An 18,503-nucleotide genomic window follows, 5' to 3' on the forward strand; every position below is an offset into this window, starting at 1 on the left:
TGTTTTCCAATGACACGCATCCTTCTTTCATCAAAGTGTGCATGATAAAACTATTCAATGCATGTCTGTAATGGCTACTGTAGGGTAAAATAGCTGGGTACTGTGTTTGTTATGTTATACAGACCATTAAGGTGCACCTATCACCCAGGAAAGTATGAATGAATTAATAAATGTTATACTTGTAGAGAACAACCGTCACTCACAATTGAGCATTCAAGAGAAATGCTAGGCAAAACATAGGTCCCTAAATAACAATCTATGAATCTAAAACAAAAAGGGCGATGGGCTCAAATGAGGATCAAACAAAGTGCATATGGGGCAAGAAAAAAACACGTTTTAAGGCATTTTTTGAATTTCACTTGTTTCAATGAAGTGGAGAGGGGTAGGGAGTAGATTCCAGGATTTGGACCCCAACACCATGAAGAATTTACCACCCCGAGTTTTGAGACTAAATGAGGGGAGCATCAGATGGTTGGTGTCGGAGGATTGCACGGTTCTATGTGTCTTATAGAGGCAGAACTGGTCTCTAATATATTTTGGTCCAGAATTGTTAAAAGCTCTGAAAACGATTAAGATTTTGAAAAGAATCCTTCTGTGGATGGGAGGCCAATACAATTTTCTCAAGACTGTTGAAGCAGCGCTCCGTTTAGGGAGTCTTGCTGCGGCATGTTGAACCATCCTGGTATAGTGTTCATTTGGAGCACCCAGCACAGAGTCTGTTACAGTAATCCAGTCTGGAAGGGATTAGGGCAAATGCAACCGATTTTCTGGAAGGAAGAGGAAATAATTTTTTTAAGGATTTAACTAGGTTTAAAACACATGCCTGCCACAGCTATTGCTTGAGAGGGCAGTGTCGAATTTTACCCCCAGTTTCTTTACTAATTCAACAGTGGCCGGGGAGGGCTAGCTGGGGTGGAGGGGAGGCAGAGCTGGGCCACTATTGTGCAGGGGGAAAATAATTGGTTTTACAGACAAATACAATTTCAGTTTTGTCGGTATTGCATCGAAGATGATTGTTTTACATTCAACAAAAGATGTCATAGAGACAGTTTTGTCAAATGTCAAAGATTTTTTTGTCCAGCGAGAGAGCCAGCTGTGCGTCATCAGCTTAGGCGCTGGTCTTAATGACAAAAGATGTAACGAGGGTAATAAGAAGAAAAATATAGATATTAAAAAGGGCGGAGCTTAAAGAGTATCCCTGTGGCACTCACATGGTGACTGATCTTTCTATGGAAAAAAATTGTCCCAGTGTGATTATTTGTCTCCTGCCGTCAAAAATAACTTAATCCAGGCTAATGCCTTATGCAAGATCCCAATATCTTCAATTCGCTCTAGGAGAATTTTAAGGAAGATGGTGTTGAATGCTGCAGAGAGATCCAACAGTATCAACACTACATTATTGCCTGCATCTAAGGTCATCTTTATTGTTTCAGAGACCTCCAATATAGCTGTCTCAGTGGAATGCTTTGGTCTAAAACCAGACTGACAAAAATGGAGTGCACTGGACTTTCCCAGAAATGTAATGAATTGCTGGTTTACTACGGTTTTGAGGATTTTTGTTAGTATTGGAAGAATGGAAATTAGACTGGGTTTGTAAGGGACGTTGGGTATGCTAGGTTTTTTTTCTCCCAAAAAGGTTTATCAACTGCAAGATTCCAGGCGGGAGGACTTCTGCTGTGGCTAAGGATAGATTGCAAATCTGATTTGTGTATCCTGGAGCTTGAGGAGATCGTCTGGCCTGTCTGAGGTGGACAATTAGAATAGCCCAGTTTTCAGTTCAGTGCAGACATTGAGGACAGGTCTGGTAGCTCTATTGAGGTAGGGGACCTTGCTCCAAGCGAGAGACTGACCTCCGGCTTGGCTCTACGTATGTGGGGTACATAGATGAGAGGAAGGCTAGCCAGGCGGAGGTATCTGGATGGGTGTGAAAAAGGATGTGGCTGTTGAGGTAGGCTGGACCTTGGTTGTATAAACCTTTGTATGTGTGAGGACTAGGAAAGAGAGCACTTGGGAGCCAGTGGGAGTCTTTGAGGTGTTTGGATATTTGAGTGTGGTGAGGTAGATTGACTGTGACTCTGGCAGCTGCATTCTGTACTATTTGGAGTCTTTTGGTGGGTTGGGCTGCAATGCCTTTGTAGAGGGTGTTGCAGTAGTTGGCCCTGCTGGTTACAAGGGCTTGCTTAATGGATCCCCAGGTGTCCAGAGGGAGTTGCCTGAAGATTTTTACTGATCAGTTTGAGTCTGTGGAAACAGGTAGATGCGATTGAGTTGACCTTGTTGGACATGAAGATTCTTCTCTCGATCACAATGCCGAGGTTCCTGGCAGCATTACAGAGAGGGTGGGGTCTTAGCTCCGTTGTTGTTGATGGTGAGTTTGAGGCAGTTCCTGCTTATCCAGTCTGCTACCAAGGCATGTTCCCTCACCAGATGGCCACCATGTATGTGTATGTGATCCTCCTAATATCCCTGGACCGATGATCTGTAGGTGGTTTTCCTTAAAATTAGTTGTTTTTGAGACGTCTTTCTTAAGGAGTTAAATACAAATCACCTTCCTACTCGAACAAGGTCCCTGCAGAGAAAGCCCACAAATTGGCCTTCCCTCCCAGTTAGCTAACCATCTATTTTTTTTAAAACAAGCTTCTTATTAATTTATCTGACCCCCTGCACAGTATCCCTGAAACCAGATACATTCTGGAATCCATGATTTGTTATTTTTAAGAGCAGAAACCTCAAAAACTTCCATGCATTTGAGAGCGCCTTCTAGTTTCTTGAGCAGTGTGTTGCTTGTTCCCTCATACATGGAACACGCTTTAGGAGAGGTCTTGTTTTAGCTTGGATCTACTGTACCTGCCTGTTGAAAAGGTTGTGTAAATACTGCCTCCCTCAGCACCAAAGGGGAGCCATTTATGCTTAAGGACCCACCTTTCTGTTCTGACCCTGAGACTGGGTGATGGTAAAGCTGAAAATTCAGTGGACTAGATTAAAGAAAGACAATCATGACAAACTGCAGGTGAACCAACCAGCTTAGTAGATTCACTAGCACCAATAGATACAATTGTATTCCCTATACACACCATATAGTGGCCCCCTTACCACAGTACACTTCTTCTACCGTGCTGAGTTTCAACTGAGGCCCTTGCCACTTCTGGATTGCTGTGAGAGTGTGTTGGAAAACCACTCCCACACTAGAAAAGGTGGTGGTGGTCTTCCGGACACACTGTGGTAGCTTGGCTCGAGTGGTCAGGAAACAGGCGCAGTGCTAAGCATACAATATACCCATACAATAACCATGCGTGCATCCGTTCCAAAAACGACTCTACACCGTAAAAATTATGAAAATATTCTTTCTTTATCTTTTTCTCTTAGTTGCTGATTGGAAAAATAAATAGGTCAATCACAATATACAAGTTTCAATTAGTGCAGGTCAAATAAATATTGGCTGTTTGATGAAATAAATAGGGGTGATCATAAATAACAGGGCATAAATACAAGTGCAATATATACAGACAATTAAATACTTTGAGGCAATAAATACTGTACCAATAAATATTGTACACCATCAAGTCCTGTGGACCTATAAATATAGTGCAGCAATAAATAGGTCAAAATTCAATAAATACAGTACCCCCAATAAATAATTAAAAGTATACAGCAACCCTCATATAATCAGATGACACTTCAATTCTTATGGGCTGAAATGGCCCAGGCACAGCTTGTAGGGTTGTGGAAGGCTTGAGGGGGGCTACTCCCTGGCTGGGACAAGGCTGAGGCCTAACCTGAGGTAGATCCAAGGGGGGAATACCAGTGCCCTGGCTTTCTCTCTCCACACAACCTCTCTAGGTTAGTCCCAGTTCACCCCAGGCACAGTCAGGTGGGTTTCAGTACCTCCCTAGCCCCTTAGAGCAGTCTCTCAGGTCTCCACAGGGCCTTAGGCGCCCTCTACTCCACTTACTGCCCTTTTTCTGATGTTCCGACGCCGCTGGAGTCGTGTCGACGCCGTGAGGCGGTTCCGGTTCGGTCTCGGCGGCCTCGGCACAATGTCAGTTCTTTGACGACGCCGGTAGGCGGTTCCGGTCCGATGTCGGTGGCCTCGGTTCGATCTCGACCTCCGATTCGACGGCGTCGGGCAGTCTCTTCACGATGTCGACTTCGGGCGGCTCCGGTCCGATGGCGCTCTCGGCTCCGATGACGTCGGCCGGCCTGGCCTCGATGTCGACTTCCGGCGACTCCGGGGTGCGATCCTCACCCCCGACCTCCGGTGCTCCTCCTCACAGGCTCCGGGCGACTCCGGAGTGCGATCCTCACTCCCGACCTCCGGTGCTCCTCTACCTCGGTCTCCGACGACTCCGGAGGGCGGACTTCACTCCTCCGATGACGCCGCTCGCTCGACCTCGGTTCACTTCCTCCTCGACCTCTGGTATTCCTCACGACCTCCGTCGGCGCCCTCTCACGACCTCAGGCGGCTCCGGGTACGACGTCTGCTACTTCAGTCAGCGCCGCTTCTCCACCTCGGGCTCCAGGTCTTCAGGCTACTCGACGCCGGACTCCAGGGAAACCAGTTCTCAGGTCAGAATCTTGCTGTTTTCTTGGTTCTAAGGCCTGTTCCTGCTGTCCAGGTCCTTAGGATAAGTTTCTTCTGTCTTCTTCCCACACAGGGCTATAGGCTGGGATCCATCAGTAGGGACAAGTATCAAGGGTGGGTTTATGGACCCCACTCCAGGCACAAGTTTCCACCCCTGCTGCTTCACTCCTTCCTCCTTCACTGTTGTGCTCCTCTCTCTTCACCAGTCAGGTGCCAACTGCCAGCTCCAACTGCCAACCCTCTGTCTTAACCTCCCAACATTCTAAACCGCCTCCAACGGTCACAGAGTTCTGGAATCTTCTGGAATGTTCTGGAAGGTGCTGGTAGGTTCCAGTGGATGCTGGTGATGTCACAGGTGGCCACCATTTTGTGCTCCAGGCCCTCAGACAGAAGTTTCAGGGGGTAGCTAAAATGGCTCCCTGAATCTGAAGCAACACGAAAAAGTCTGGTGGTTCCCAAAAAGGAAAAATTCAAACAGGGTTTGAGGCAAAAGTGGGACAAAATAAATAATGATGAGGAGGGACCACCCAAAGGGCTGACAGGTCTAACACGCGTCCCCCCCAGCTGAAAGTGGGGAGAGCTACCCAACCCCTTGGGAGTTCTCATCACTAAGGCGGAAATACCTTGAGAGACCGTCTGCATTGGCGTGGTCCACTCCAGGCCGATGTTCCACCTGAAAGTCCATCCCCTGTAGGGAAATAGACCACCTCAACAACTTGGGATTCTCCCCCTTCATTTGCATCAGCCAACGAAGGGGTCGGTGGTCGGTCTGAACTAGGAAGTGCGAGCCAAACAGGTATGGCCGCAACTTCTTCAGAGCCCATACCACTGCAAAGGCTTCACGCTCTATTGCACTCCACTTCTGTTCCCTGGGAAGTAGTCTCCGGGATAGGAAGACCACGGGTTGATCCAGACCCTCTTCGTTGAGTTGCGATAACACTGCCCCAATGCCATGTTCTGATGCATCTGTCTGGACAATGAACTTCTTGGAAAAGTCTGGGGCCCTTAAGACCGGGGCCTCGCACATGGCTTTCTTCAATTTCTCAAAGGCTTGCTGACAAGCCTCCGTCCAGACTACCCGTCGAGGTTGTTTCTTGGACGTGAGCTCCGTGAGAGGGGCTACGATGGTACCGTACCCCTTCACGAAGCGGCGATAGTATCCCGTGAGGCCCAAAAATGCTCGGACCTCAGTCTGTGTCTTGGGGGGTTCCCAGGCCATGATGGCCTCGATCTTCGCCTGGAGGGGTTGCACCGCTCCCCTACCCACCAAGTGTCCAAGGTACACTACCGACCCCTGCCCGATCTGGCACTTGCTGGCCTTGATCGTCAATCCAGCTTGTCTCAGGGCCTGGAGAACAGCTTGCAGGTGACGCAAGTGATCCTCCCAGCTGTTACTGAAGACGGCTATGTCATCCAGATAAGCAGCAGAGAAACTCTCCATTCCGGTGAGGATCTGGTTTACCAGGCGCTGAAACGTGGCAGGTGCGTTCTTGAGCCCAAAGGGCATCACACAGAACTGGTAGTGGCCATTGGGCGTGGAGAAGGCTGACCTTTCCCTTGCTCCATCAGTCAAAGAGATCTGCCAGTACCCCGAAGTAAGGTCAAAGGTACTTAGATATTGGGCAGCTCCCAGCCGGTCAATTAATTCATCCGCCCTAGGGATCGGATGAGCATCAGTTCTTGTCACTGAATTCAGTCCCCGGTAGTCCACACAGAACCTCAGTTCTGGTTGGGCACCCGGTGGTGCAGCTTTCGGTACTAACACCACCGGACTGGACCAGGGGCTGCTAGAAGGTTCAATCACTCCTAGCTCCAGCATCTTAGTGACTTCACTATGAATGCTGGCCTTCACCTTGTCTGACATCCGGTAGATCTTGGACTTCACAGGTGGGCTGTCTCCTGTGTCCACGTCATGGACGCACAGGTGAGTCCTACCCGGGACAAGGGAGAACAACGAAGAGTACTGCCCCAGGACCTGGCGACAGTCCTCCTGCTGTTCAGGAGTTAGAGATGGGGAGAGAATCACTCCCTCCACCGACCCATCCTTTTCTTGAGACGCAAACAGATCAGGGAGAGGCTCGCTTTCCACGTCCTCTCCTCCGTCAGTCACCATCATCAAGATGACTTCGGGCCTCTCGTGGTGGGGTTTGAGGCGGTTGGCATGCAGCACCCGCAGGGGCTGACGAGGGGTCTTCAGGTCCACCAAGTAGGTAGCCTTACCCTTCTTCTCCAACACCTCAAAGGGTCCTGACCAGCGATCCTGAAGGGCACTAAGCTCTCCTGGTTCGATCACCCACACCTTCTGGCCAGGCTCCAACTCCACCGGGTGAGCGTTGTGGTCATACCACGCCTTCATCACTGCTTGGCTGGCTTCCAAGTTGTCAGAAGCTTGCTTCCACAACTTAGCCATTTGGCTCCGGAAGGCCAGCATGTAGCTCACCACATCCTGGGGGAGCTTTCTGGGAGTTCTTTCCCATCCGTCTCTCACCAGGTTAAGAGGTCCACGTACAGGGTGCCCATACAGAAGCTCGAAGGGGCTGAAGCCCACTCCCTTCTGTGGCACTTCCCTGTATGAAAAAAGTAAACAGGGTAGGAGGACGTCCCATTTCCTCCGCAGGCTTTCAGGCAGACTTCTGATCATGCCTTTCAAGGTTTTATTAAACCTCTCCACCAGACCATTGGTCTGGGGGTGGTAAGGAGTCGTGAACCGGTAGGTCACTCCACACTCCTTCCACATTGCCCGCATATACGCTGACATGAAGTTGGTCCCCCTGTCGGACACAACTTCCTTGGGAAAACCCACTCGGGTAAAGATTCCCATCAGGGCCCTTGCCACAACAGGTGCTGTTATGGTCCTCAGAGGTATTGCCTCTGGGTACCGTGTGGCATGATCCACCAGAACCAGGATAAACCTGTGACCAGCTGTAGTTGGCGGATCTAATGGACCCACAATGTCGATGCCCACCCTTTCAAAGGGGGTGCTAACGACAGGAAGTGGTTCCAGGGGAGCTTTCAGCTTCACCCCTGTTTTCCCACTGGCTTGGCAAGGCACACATGTCCGGCAGTAGGTATCGGACGACACTTTCATCTGAGGCCAATAAAAGTGTGGGACAAGACGGGCGAAGGTCTTGTCTTGCCCCAGGTGTCCTGCCAATGGTATCTCGTGAGCCAACTCCAGAAGGAAGGCTCGATAACGTTGAGGAACTACCAAGGCTCGTGACGATCCATGTAGGGGTGCCTTGGGTTCACTGTAGAGGAGGCCATCCTCCCAGTAAACACTGTAGTTCCCTTCAACGTTCCCTGCTGCCTGGGCTTCGGCCTGTCGCCTCAGCCCCTCAAGGGTAGGGCACTCCCTCTGGCCCTGGCAGAATTCCTCCCTGGACGGGCCTCCCTCCACGTGCCACTCGGCCGGGATGGGTAAGTCCTCCAGGTTGGTAACGTCCCCCTCTGCAGACTCCTGGCCCACCACCTCCGGTGGCCTATCCGTCCTACGGGGTGGAGACGCCGAGGCAGGCTCCTCCTGTCCTCGGTTCTTCCCTTGACTGGCAGCTGGCTGGGCCTTTGTTCCAGGCTCCAGCCGGAATGAACTCCCTCTTCGGGTAGTCTCGGACCTTGTGCTAACACAGGCCCAGTCAGGTGTACCCAGCATCTCGGTGTGAGTCCGGTATTCCACCTCCTTCCAAGCGTTGTGCTCCATGTCATTGCCCAGCAGACAATCGACTGGCACGGCAGGGCTTACGGCAACTCGAAGTGAACCTGCAACCCCCCCCCATTCAAAGGGAACCTCGGCCACGGGATAGTGACCTGTTCTGCCGTCAGCCATCGCGGCTGGGTGGAGTACATCGGGAATTACCTGCTCTGGAGACACCAGCTGGCTACGCACCATAGTCATACTGGCTCCTGTGTCTCTCAGAGCCTCCCCTCTTTGGCCGTTGATGGTGATCCACTGCCCATACTTTGCGGTATTTGCGGGCACCTGGATCTTAGGAACCATCTCCCGTTCTCCCAGGGACACTAGAGTGACACCCGCCCACTCCCTTCCCTTAGTTAAGGGCATCTCCTCCCCGAGCACTACACTAGCTACTCCGGGGGGCTTTCCTCCAGTGGGAGGGGGTGATCGTTTCTGACACTTCGGATCTCCTTTATAGTGTCCAACGCCACCGCACTCGTAGCAATGGACAACCCTTGGCTGCTGACTCTGGCCAGGCTTAGGGTTCCTGGGTGGGTTAGCCTTAGAGGTGAATCCTGTTCCCTTCCCTTGGAAGTTATTTTGGGGGCCTTTGGAGAACTCCTTTTTCTTTTCCCCTCCTTCTTTCTTCTGGGGGGCGCCCTGTCCGGCCTTTTGAGTATCCCCTCCAGTCCCCCTTGTGGACACCCGGGTACTAGCCCAAATGTCCGCCTCCTCAGCAAGCTTCCGGGGACTGGTCAGCTTGCTATCCACCAGGTGTTGCCGCAGTTCAGGGAAACATTTCTCGAGTAGGTGTTCCTTCAGTACTAGGTCAAACAGCTCCTCGTAGTTCCTTACTTCACTGCCCTGAATCCAACCTTCCAGTGCCTTCTTTGCATAGTCCAGGAAGTCCACCCAATTCTGTGTGCCCAGTTTGTGACTACCCCTGAACTTCTGTCTGTACTTTTCAGGTGTTAGTCCAAACTTTCTGATGAGCGCCAGTTTCATGGTGGGGTAGTGGGTCTGCTCATCCTCTTCGAGGGCCAATAAAGCATCCCTACCAGCTGGAGGCATGTACCTATACAATCCTCCTCCCCAATACTTCACTGGAACCCCATGGGCCCTCAACGAGACCTCATAGGCTGCTAGCCACTTGGCGATGTCGTCACCCGCCCCATAGCTAGCTACTATGTCCTTTGGCAGGTAAGGTTTGGATTCCCTGGTGATTTCTTGGTCTTTGCTGCCACCATTAGGAACAGTTGGTGCCCCAATTCTTAGGATCTGAAGCTCTATCTCTTTCAGTCTTATCTCATGAGCCATCCTCTCTTTCTCCGTCTCATGAGCCAACCTCTGTTCCTCCTTCTCCTTCTCCAGCTTTGCTAAATCCCATGTGAGCTGTCTTTTCTCTCTCCGATCTGCTAACTCCACGCTGGATAAGCCCCCGCTAGAGACAGTGCTGCCCTTCCTAGAAAGTGTCCTGGGCCCTGCTGACAGGTTCCCCACCTCAGGTTGGTACATCTCAGCCCCCTCGGGGTCAGGCTCTCCATCCCTGTCTTCCTCCTCAGCCTTGCTTTCTCGGCGTGCCTCCCCCCAAGCCCTTAAGCTGGTTTGGAGTGCACCCTTCTTTGCTCCTGGGGGACAGTACACCCCCTCCCGCTGGCAAAACTCCCTGAGTTGGGCCACAGTGTACGTTTCTAGATTCTCTAGTACAAACTCCATCTTGCCCACTCAGGTTAGAGGACAGGTTTTGTGCAGTAGCAATGTAGGGGGGTACCTTTAATAATACCTCCTCCCACCACCAGAGTAAATTTGGAAAAAACAAAAACCCACAATTAGGAAGGCCGCTGTGAGAAAACTCCCGGTGTAGGCCTATGGACTACCCACAGTTATTGTTGAGTATATGTAGGCACAGCTCTATCCCACCACCGAACACCAACTTATGTTGGAAAACCACTCCCACACTAGAAAAGGTGGTGGTGGTCTTCCGGACACACTGTGGTAGCTTGGCTCGAGTGGTCAGGAAACAGGCGCAGTGCTAAGCATACAATATACCCATACAATAACCATGCGTGCATCCGTTCCAAAAACGACTCTACACCGTAAAAATTATGAAAATATTCTTTCTTTATCTTTTTCTCTTAGTTGCTGATTGGAAAAATAAATAGGTCAATCACAATATACAAGTTTCAATTAGTGCAGGTCAAATAAATATTGGCTGTTTGATGAAATAAATAGGGGTGATCATAAATAACAGGGCATAAATACAAGTGCAATATATACAGACAATTAAATACTTTGAGGCAATAAATACTGTACCAATAAATATTGTACACCATCAAGTCCTGTGGACCTATAAATATAGTGCAGCAATAAATAGGTCAAAATTCAATAAATACAGTACCCCCAATAAATAATTAAAAGTATACAGCAACCCTCATATAATCAGATGACACTTCAATTCTTATGGGCTGATATGGCCCAGGCACAGCTTGTAGGGTTGTGGAAGGCTTGAGGGGGGCTACTCCCTGGCTGGGACAAGGCTGAGGCCTAACCTGAGGTAGATCCAAGGGGGGAATACCAGTGCCCTGGCTTTCTCTCTCCACACAACCTCTCTAGGTTAGTCCCAGTTCACCCCAGGCACAGTCAGGTGGGTTTCAGCACCTCCCTAGCCCCTTAGAGCAGTCTCTCAGGTCTCCACAGGGCCTTAGGCGCCCTCTACTCCACTTACTGCCCTTTTTCTGATGTTCCGACGCCGCTGGAGTCGTGTCGACGCCGTGAGGCGGTTCCGGTTCGGTCTCGGCGGCCTCGGCACAATGTCAGTTCTTTGACGACGCCGGTAGGCGGTTCCGGTCCGATGTCGGTGGCCTCGGTTCGATCTCGACCTCCGATTCGACGGCGTCGGGCAGTCTCTTCACGATGTCGACTTCGGGCGGCTCCGGTCCGATGGCGCTCTCGGCTCCGATGACGTCGGCCGGCCTGGCCTCGATGTCGACTTCCGGCGACTCCGGGGTGCGATCCTCACCCCCGACCTCCGGTGCTCCTCTACCTCGGTCTCCGACGACTCCGGAGGGCGGACTTCACTCCTCCGATGACGCCGCTCGCTCGACCTCGGTTCACTTCCTCCTCGACCTCTGGTATTCCTCACGACCTCCGTCGGCGCCCTCTCACGACCTCAGGCGGCTCCGGGTACGACGTCTGCTACTTCAGTCAGCGCCGCTTCTCCACCTCGGGCTCCAGGTCTTCAGGCTACTCGACGCCGGACTCCAGGGAAACCAGTTCTCAGGTCAGAATCTTGCTGTTTTCTTGGTTCTAAGGCCTGTTCCTGCTGTCCAGGTCCTTAGGATAAGTTTCTTCTGTCTTCTTCCCACACAGGGCTATAGGCTGGGATCCATCAGTAGGGACAAGTATCAAGGGTGGGTTTATGGACCCCACTCCAGGCACAAGTTTCCACCCCTGCTGCTTCACTCCTTCCTCCTTCACTGTTGTGCTCCTCTCTCTTCACCAGTCAGGTGCCAACTGCCAGCTCCAACTGCCAACCCTCTGTCTTAACCTCCCAACATTCTAAACCGCCTCCAACGGTCACAGAGTTCTGGAATCTTCTGGAATGTTCTGGAAGGTGCTGGTAGGTTCCAGTGGATGCTGGTGATGTCACAGGTGGCCACCATTTTGTGCTCCAGGCCCTCAGACAGAAGTTTCAGGGGGTAGCTAAAATGGCTCCCTGAATCTGCAGCAACACGAAAAAGTCTGGTGGTTCCCAAAAAGGAAAAATTCAAACAGGGTTTGAGGCAAAAGTGGGACAAAATAAATAATGATGAGGAGGGACCACCCAAAGGGCTGACAGGTCTAACAGAGTGTCTGAATATATATTCTAGGTCCCCTCTGATTTCCAGCCACCATAGTACCAACATAAAAGAAATGTTAGCTTGTTTATTAAATCCGGACCCTGATCTTCCTCTGAGTAGTTCTGTAACTCACATACTTCCCCTCGCCTATCCCAGAAGCACTTTGATCCCTAACCAAAAGAAACAAGAGGCCAGAAGTGACCTTACCAGGAAAGAATTTGTCAACCACAATTGACCGGTCCCAAAATATATGTAATAAGAAACTCGTCCACCGAATTGGTAGCCCTTATTGTTGACTCACTGTATATTTCCCACTGTCAGAAAGCACTAACCCTGTACTCCGGATTTACTTAAAGCGATGCTCTGTTCCATCCATCACCACACACACTACTGACCACACAGCATGGAATGGGGCAAGATGGAAAACAAAGTTACTGGATATCACATTCTACCTCATCATTCTGATGGGCACCGAGATTTGCTGGTTGGAATGGATATTTAAATACAAAATAAGAAATCTTTAATAATCTTTCATGGGCATTGAGCATCTAACTTTCACTATGAAAATAATATACCTTGAAGTAATCTCTGTATAACCATCTCTATGCATTCCTTATATGAAGCAGACATTCCTGAAACCGAAATGTAGTGAGACATAAGTGATTAGTGAAATGCTCAGTAATATCCCTCACAGTGTCAAGGTAACTACCGACAACTTCATATGCTTGCAACTTCTGATGTTAAGTGACTTGTTTTATTTTTAACACCACTGAAAAATATTTAACATTTGTTAACACTGTGATTCCTAATCAAACCACAAAACTATTATTTGCTAAATGCAACTTGTATTTGAATACACATAATATATACTCTTCTTAAAAAATAATAAACGATGAGAGAATTACTGTGTTCCTTTAAAAAATAATTTAAAATTCCAAAGTAATAGTCCTCAATGTCTTGGGCCATTAAATTTTCGTAAAAAAAATCATGTTCCCGCTTGTCTTGATATCCAGAATATTTCTCTGAAACAAGAATGCCTTTTAGGCCACTCTCCAACATCAAGATTGTTTTTCCAAAACAAATCACAAATCCATGCAGCAAGGGACCTGGCTGCAGCAACCTAGAAGTCTGACATTGTTTCGTAGTGCATTCCCCAGGGCCGTGAAACCTTACACCAGGCTGTGCTGAATCTTTGGGTACTCTGCCAGCCATCCCACCCATAAAATAAACTCAGCATGGGCAGGTCTGAAGTATGGCGCCCGCACCTACTGAATCACCATCTGAAAGCCCTGTCACTCTATCTGAATCCTGGCAATGCCACCCCCTGGCTGACATTTTGGAGGCGGAACTCCTGGTATGTCACTATATCTTCCAGAGAATTGATGTAACAAATGTAGGCTGCAAATTGGAAGTTTTCTTCCAAAGTGATTTTCTTCCACTGAGAGTTTTTTTGAGTACTGAGACTTTCCTACCAATAACATTTTGGGGAGCTGAAAATCTCTTACAACCAGCACAGAATTTGTAAGTAGATTTAGGTTTCTCCAGTGCTTCCTCTGCTGACTTCTGTACCTGCGTTAATTCACTCAAGTGTTTTTGTGCTGAAGTAACTGACGTACACAAGGGCTGATCCAAAGGTAATATATATGTGAGTGAAGGCCATGTATGTTAGTTCTGCTACTCACAACGTCTTACTCTATTCCTTGTCTTATTGCAAGGCTTGATGTTGCAAATACTGTTCAATACATTAAGTCAAGCTCTCTGTCTCTCCTTCTGCCTAAGGCTGAGAACTGTTGAACGGGTAGACTTCCATATCTAGTTCCTTACACAATGCAGATCAAAATCTTAAAGTAAACTGTCAGTGATCAGAACTAGCAGTACACCTTGTATGCAAACAATGTTTTATGTAAGAACCCATGCCAGCTCTTTAGTAGTGGGCAACCCTGGCAAAGATATAAAATGACCCGTCTCAGACAAATGATCCACATCTACCAGAACTACTGTACAACCTTGACTTTGGGTAATTGTACAATGAAATCCACTGACACTGTATGCCACGGTCTAGGTAGGACATGCAATGGTTGTAGTAAAACCACAGGTTTAACATGAGAGGTTCTAATCTGGGCCACGTACAACATATTTATAAGAACTTTAAATATTGGTGAAGAAATTTGACCACCAAAGCTATCTTCTGACTGATGTCTTGCAACCTTAGAGTCATGAAGCCAATTTATAGTCTGTTATCTTAACTGACTAATGTCAAATACAGAGCTTCTTCATTTAAACAATAATTCCATCTTTATCATATCTACCTTCTTGATATTTCAACCAAGTCTGTTTCAATGGAATGAGTTTCTATACATACTTTTGTCAACAATAATCTCATAGTAATCAAAGCATTACCCTTATCAGGACCTGCTCTATAGTTTATAACAAAATCATAGTCCGAAAAGAACAGCCTAGCAATGACGTCATGACATAGGAGGAAACTTATACCCAATCAGCCAAAATAGCCATCTTCACCTTCAAACATTGTGAGAGTTCAAGACTTCCCAAGAACTGTGGTCGGGCGTCATCATACTGCATCAACACTATGCACAACTCCAGCCTTTCAGCCCAAGAAATAAACTTTGGGTGGGCAGGCTTTTGAGTATGGCACCACCATGCCCGTCGAGGCACCATCGGTAAACCCTATCTCCAAATTTGCCTCCTGGCACCCACTTCCTGCCCATCAAGAAACTGCAGGTCTGACAGCTCCTATCTGCTCTCTGCGCTTCCATGTCTGGTGAAGATAGGCTTGATGACTCACATAGAGCTCCAGGCAATCTGTATGTTGGTAGTTCGTTAAGCCTAGTGCCGGGTCATCTGGCCCTTGGGCCCCTCTGGGCCCCTCCTTTCGGTCAACCTGGGTCATCCCTCCATGAAGGGGCTAGCTTAGGTCCACGCAACTCAAAGAGGGCAGGGCTGATACCCCAGGCTAGCCCAAGGACACTGCCTGAGTGAGCTGCTCCGCTCTTTTCAGAGACCAACTCTCAGTTAACTGACTACACTACTTCAATGATCTACTGAACCACATGAAGTCAGCCAATCAGACAACATAACAGCTCCAAGTTATTCAAGAACAAATTACCTCTAGCATTTTCCTTCCTCCCTTGAAACATGCTTATCCCAGTGCTGAGCAAAAACAGCATCTACGGCAGTCCTCAAGCTCTCCAATGCACATTCCTGTATACCTATAGGGAAGGTGGGCTTACACACAGTACAATGGGACCATTGATGGTAGATCTAGAAATTGAAGGAGTGACTTCCCAAACAGTCGAAGCTATTGGGCTTCACAGACATAGTGAGCAGCATGCTTCTGAGTGATTAACACAGCTCCATGCACAGTAGGTACCATCTTATTTTGTGTTATACCTTGGAAAATGTTTTTGAGGATGCGGTCACCATTAGTAATACTTTGGAGTAGGCACTGACTTTTATAAAACGTGACCACTTAAAATGTACGTGCATGTTTTACTACACTAATTCAACACTAATCCTCTATGGGTCCCGGAGTAGCGTGCTACTCGCCGAAAAAAGCGCTTCAACGCCTCGTCAGGGGTAGTAAGCGCTATACAAATGCAATTACAATAAAATACAATATCTTGTGTTACATTGTTCCTAACTTGAAACCAACCTTCACACAACCTCTTCTTAGTAACTATAAGATGCTCTTCCACTGTTACTGGAGAGTAGGAACCTAGAAGTCTGAACTAACCATTGGAGCATTAGTGTCTTTATGCCAGTCCAGTGGGCTGAACTGTCAGTTTCATCTCTGATACTGTCCAGTGCTTCCTGAAAACCCCGTAACCTAGAGAAAAAGACTAATACCTGCTGTTTTGAAGAGTGCCCTGCCTTTATAAAGAAACACACTACCATTTTTAACCCTTATACAACAAAATGACTATCTACCCTAAAAACATTGTTTGCCATCAACATGCATTATTTGTTCCCAAAAGCACTCTCCTTAACCCCTTCATTGCCTGGTGTGAGATGCTAGTGCACGCTATACAACTCGATCAAATACGGTAAAGATCCAAGCCCTAATTGAACTGTGGTAAGATCTCTTAAGATCACTGTGAGGTCACCCCGCTCTTGCTCTTTCTCTCTTTCTCCCTATCTCGCCGAGTATGCTCATAGCTAGCTTATTGCTCATTTTCTCTCTCGGACCAAATGAGATCCTAGTTCGGGGTAGGGTTTCAGGTAAGAATGTAGGTTTCCAGGCCCTTGAGCGTGGACACCGTTTAACCCTCACATACTCAAACAGGTAATCTTCCTAGAAGGAGGATGCCATCTCATTATCAAAGGAGAACAATAAAGGACTCCTCCAGCCTCAGGACTCCTGGAGATCCCTTAACCATAATGAGCCTGTACTCCTTTGGATAAGAACCCTCTCCTTTCAATCAACCCCTTGCCTGCCACTCCCCTTCACTTTCTGCTGGGTCTTCTGTCAGAGCCCCTCCTCAACTGAGCATGAGTTATTTGTGTGGCACTTCCTGGTACAGCCAAAATAGGCAACCTCGGCGTGTTGTACCAGACAAAGAGAAAAAGAGCAGAGTTAGAGATCTGACGAACTATAGTAGGGTTTCTAGCTCCTGTGTGAAGATCGAGTCAGTATAGAGGTAGGAACGTCTTGTGAGATACTGAGACAAGGAGCCCCTGTATAACTCAGAATCACCAAGATACGTGGGTTTGGTGAGTGTAGAGCATAGACATCCTGTGACCAAGAATCTCCCATGTCTTCCTGCCCATGGCCTGACCAAAAAAAAACAGTGTTCTGCTGTTTCCTGAGCTAGATGCTCACTATAATCATGCAAATGACGGATTGTAGGACGGGTTCAGAGGAGTAAGGTAGAGGAAATAGGATAGGTGGTGTTGTATTCCCATACCCTGAATGATCTCAAATGTGGGCTTGGTCTTCCTGATGAGCATTCATTGCGTTAGGCTCCTGAGGATTCCGGGGAGAAGAGGTTCTGCTTATTCAAGATTGGAGACATAGACATCTATTTATCAAAATGGAGGGGTAGCAGTAGTGATACAATGCACATTTTGGCTGAAGATGATTTCACAAGACTGAACCCCTCTGTGCTTTCACTTCCTCCTATTTGCGTCTGAAAGGCTGGGGTGGGGTGGGGGCAAGGAGTGGAAGCTACTGCCTTCATGACCCCTAAGTGTCTTCTCTCGAATACGTCCTGAAAAGCAACCTTTAGCAATATTGATCGAAGGGCTAAGCACTCACAATACCTGGGGTCCTTACATTTTTCAAAATGTGCTTTTGTGGACTGTTACCTATACCAAAATGTCGGCAGAATCTAGTATCCTTTTCAAAGCGTGTTCCTTCTACAACCTTGTGGTACTTTTTAAAATCAGTCTTTGATTCTGGGGTTTTGAAATTATATTCTCAGGTGCCAAGGACTAAACCAACTGTCTTATATTTCAGAATAATGGAGAAGACCTTCCTTGTCCTGCTGCTGCTATTTGTGTCAACTCTTTACAGTCCACCAGGGGTAAGTCTGAGCATGGATGGGAACTGTGGATACACATATTGACCTTCAGCCAGCAGGGGGCGGAAAATGAGGGTTAGGTACATCCACATTAGTGTGACTTACAGCCAGCAGGGAGTTGTAGATTCAGCAGTCTGTCCATGAATTTAGTTATCTCACCCAGATGCAGTACAGGTGACACGAAAAGTGCACACTCGACATTTTGGCTTGCATCTGCAGCTGGAAGAATGGATGTATGAAGACAACGTCCAGATGCACATAAAGCAATCTCATATCTAGCCTGTGGGGTACCGCTGGAGGGCTGAGTACACATCCACAGCTATGCGACACCCTGCATGGAGCGGTTATAGGTAATTGGTTAGGTGCACATATTGTAGTCTGACATCCAGGTACACCCCAGATATTCTGACCACTAACGGGCGCATGGATGGAAAGGGCAAATATACACATCAGTTCAACCTACAGAAGAAGGTGAGTAGGTGCATAGAAAGGGACAAACATAGCAGCCTGACCTCCACCAGGGAATTGCTAGATGCAAAGCTGGATAGGTGAAGAAGTAGTACATTGACAGTCTGAATGCAGCATGACATAGAGCAGTGGTACTAAACTTGTGGTCCAGGGACCCGTGGGGTTCCGCGGAGCCTACTCAGGGGGTCCGCGACTGCTTAGACAATTAAATAATATTAACAGATAATTAAAGTGCATAGAAATAAAGAAGCAAAATGTAAAATTGGAGGCAGAAAATAAAGTTGGTAGCCTCATATTGATACGTGGGAGCAGTGCAAGTGCATCAAGGAAGATATTGTATGGATTATGAGTAGCCTCAATTGAATTAAGAAAAGCTCCAACCTTTCCATTAAAATTGTTTGTGT

General features: G+C 48.1%; 1 protein-coding gene across 1 annotated transcript in view; it reads left to right on the forward strand.

Moving 5' to 3' along the window:
• The window catches only part of SERPINF2 (serpin family F member 2), a 248,280-nt gene that overhangs the window by 16,562 nt on the left and 213,215 nt on the right, over positions 1–18,503 (forward strand). Inside the window, exon 2 of the mRNA XM_085649072.1 lies at positions 17,568–17,634. Within this exon, the coding sequence (XP_085505198.1) occupies positions 17,572–17,634 (63 nt within the window). The 5' untranslated portion in view covers positions 17,568–17,571. The remainder of the gene's footprint in view (positions 1–17,567; positions 17,635–18,503) is intronic.

The sequence above is a fragment of the Triturus cristatus genome, chromosome 3_2, assembly GCF_964204655.1.
Source record: "Triturus cristatus chromosome 3_2, aTriCri1.1, whole genome shotgun sequence".
NCBI lineage: Eukaryota > Metazoa > Chordata > Amphibia > Caudata > Salamandridae > Triturus > Triturus cristatus.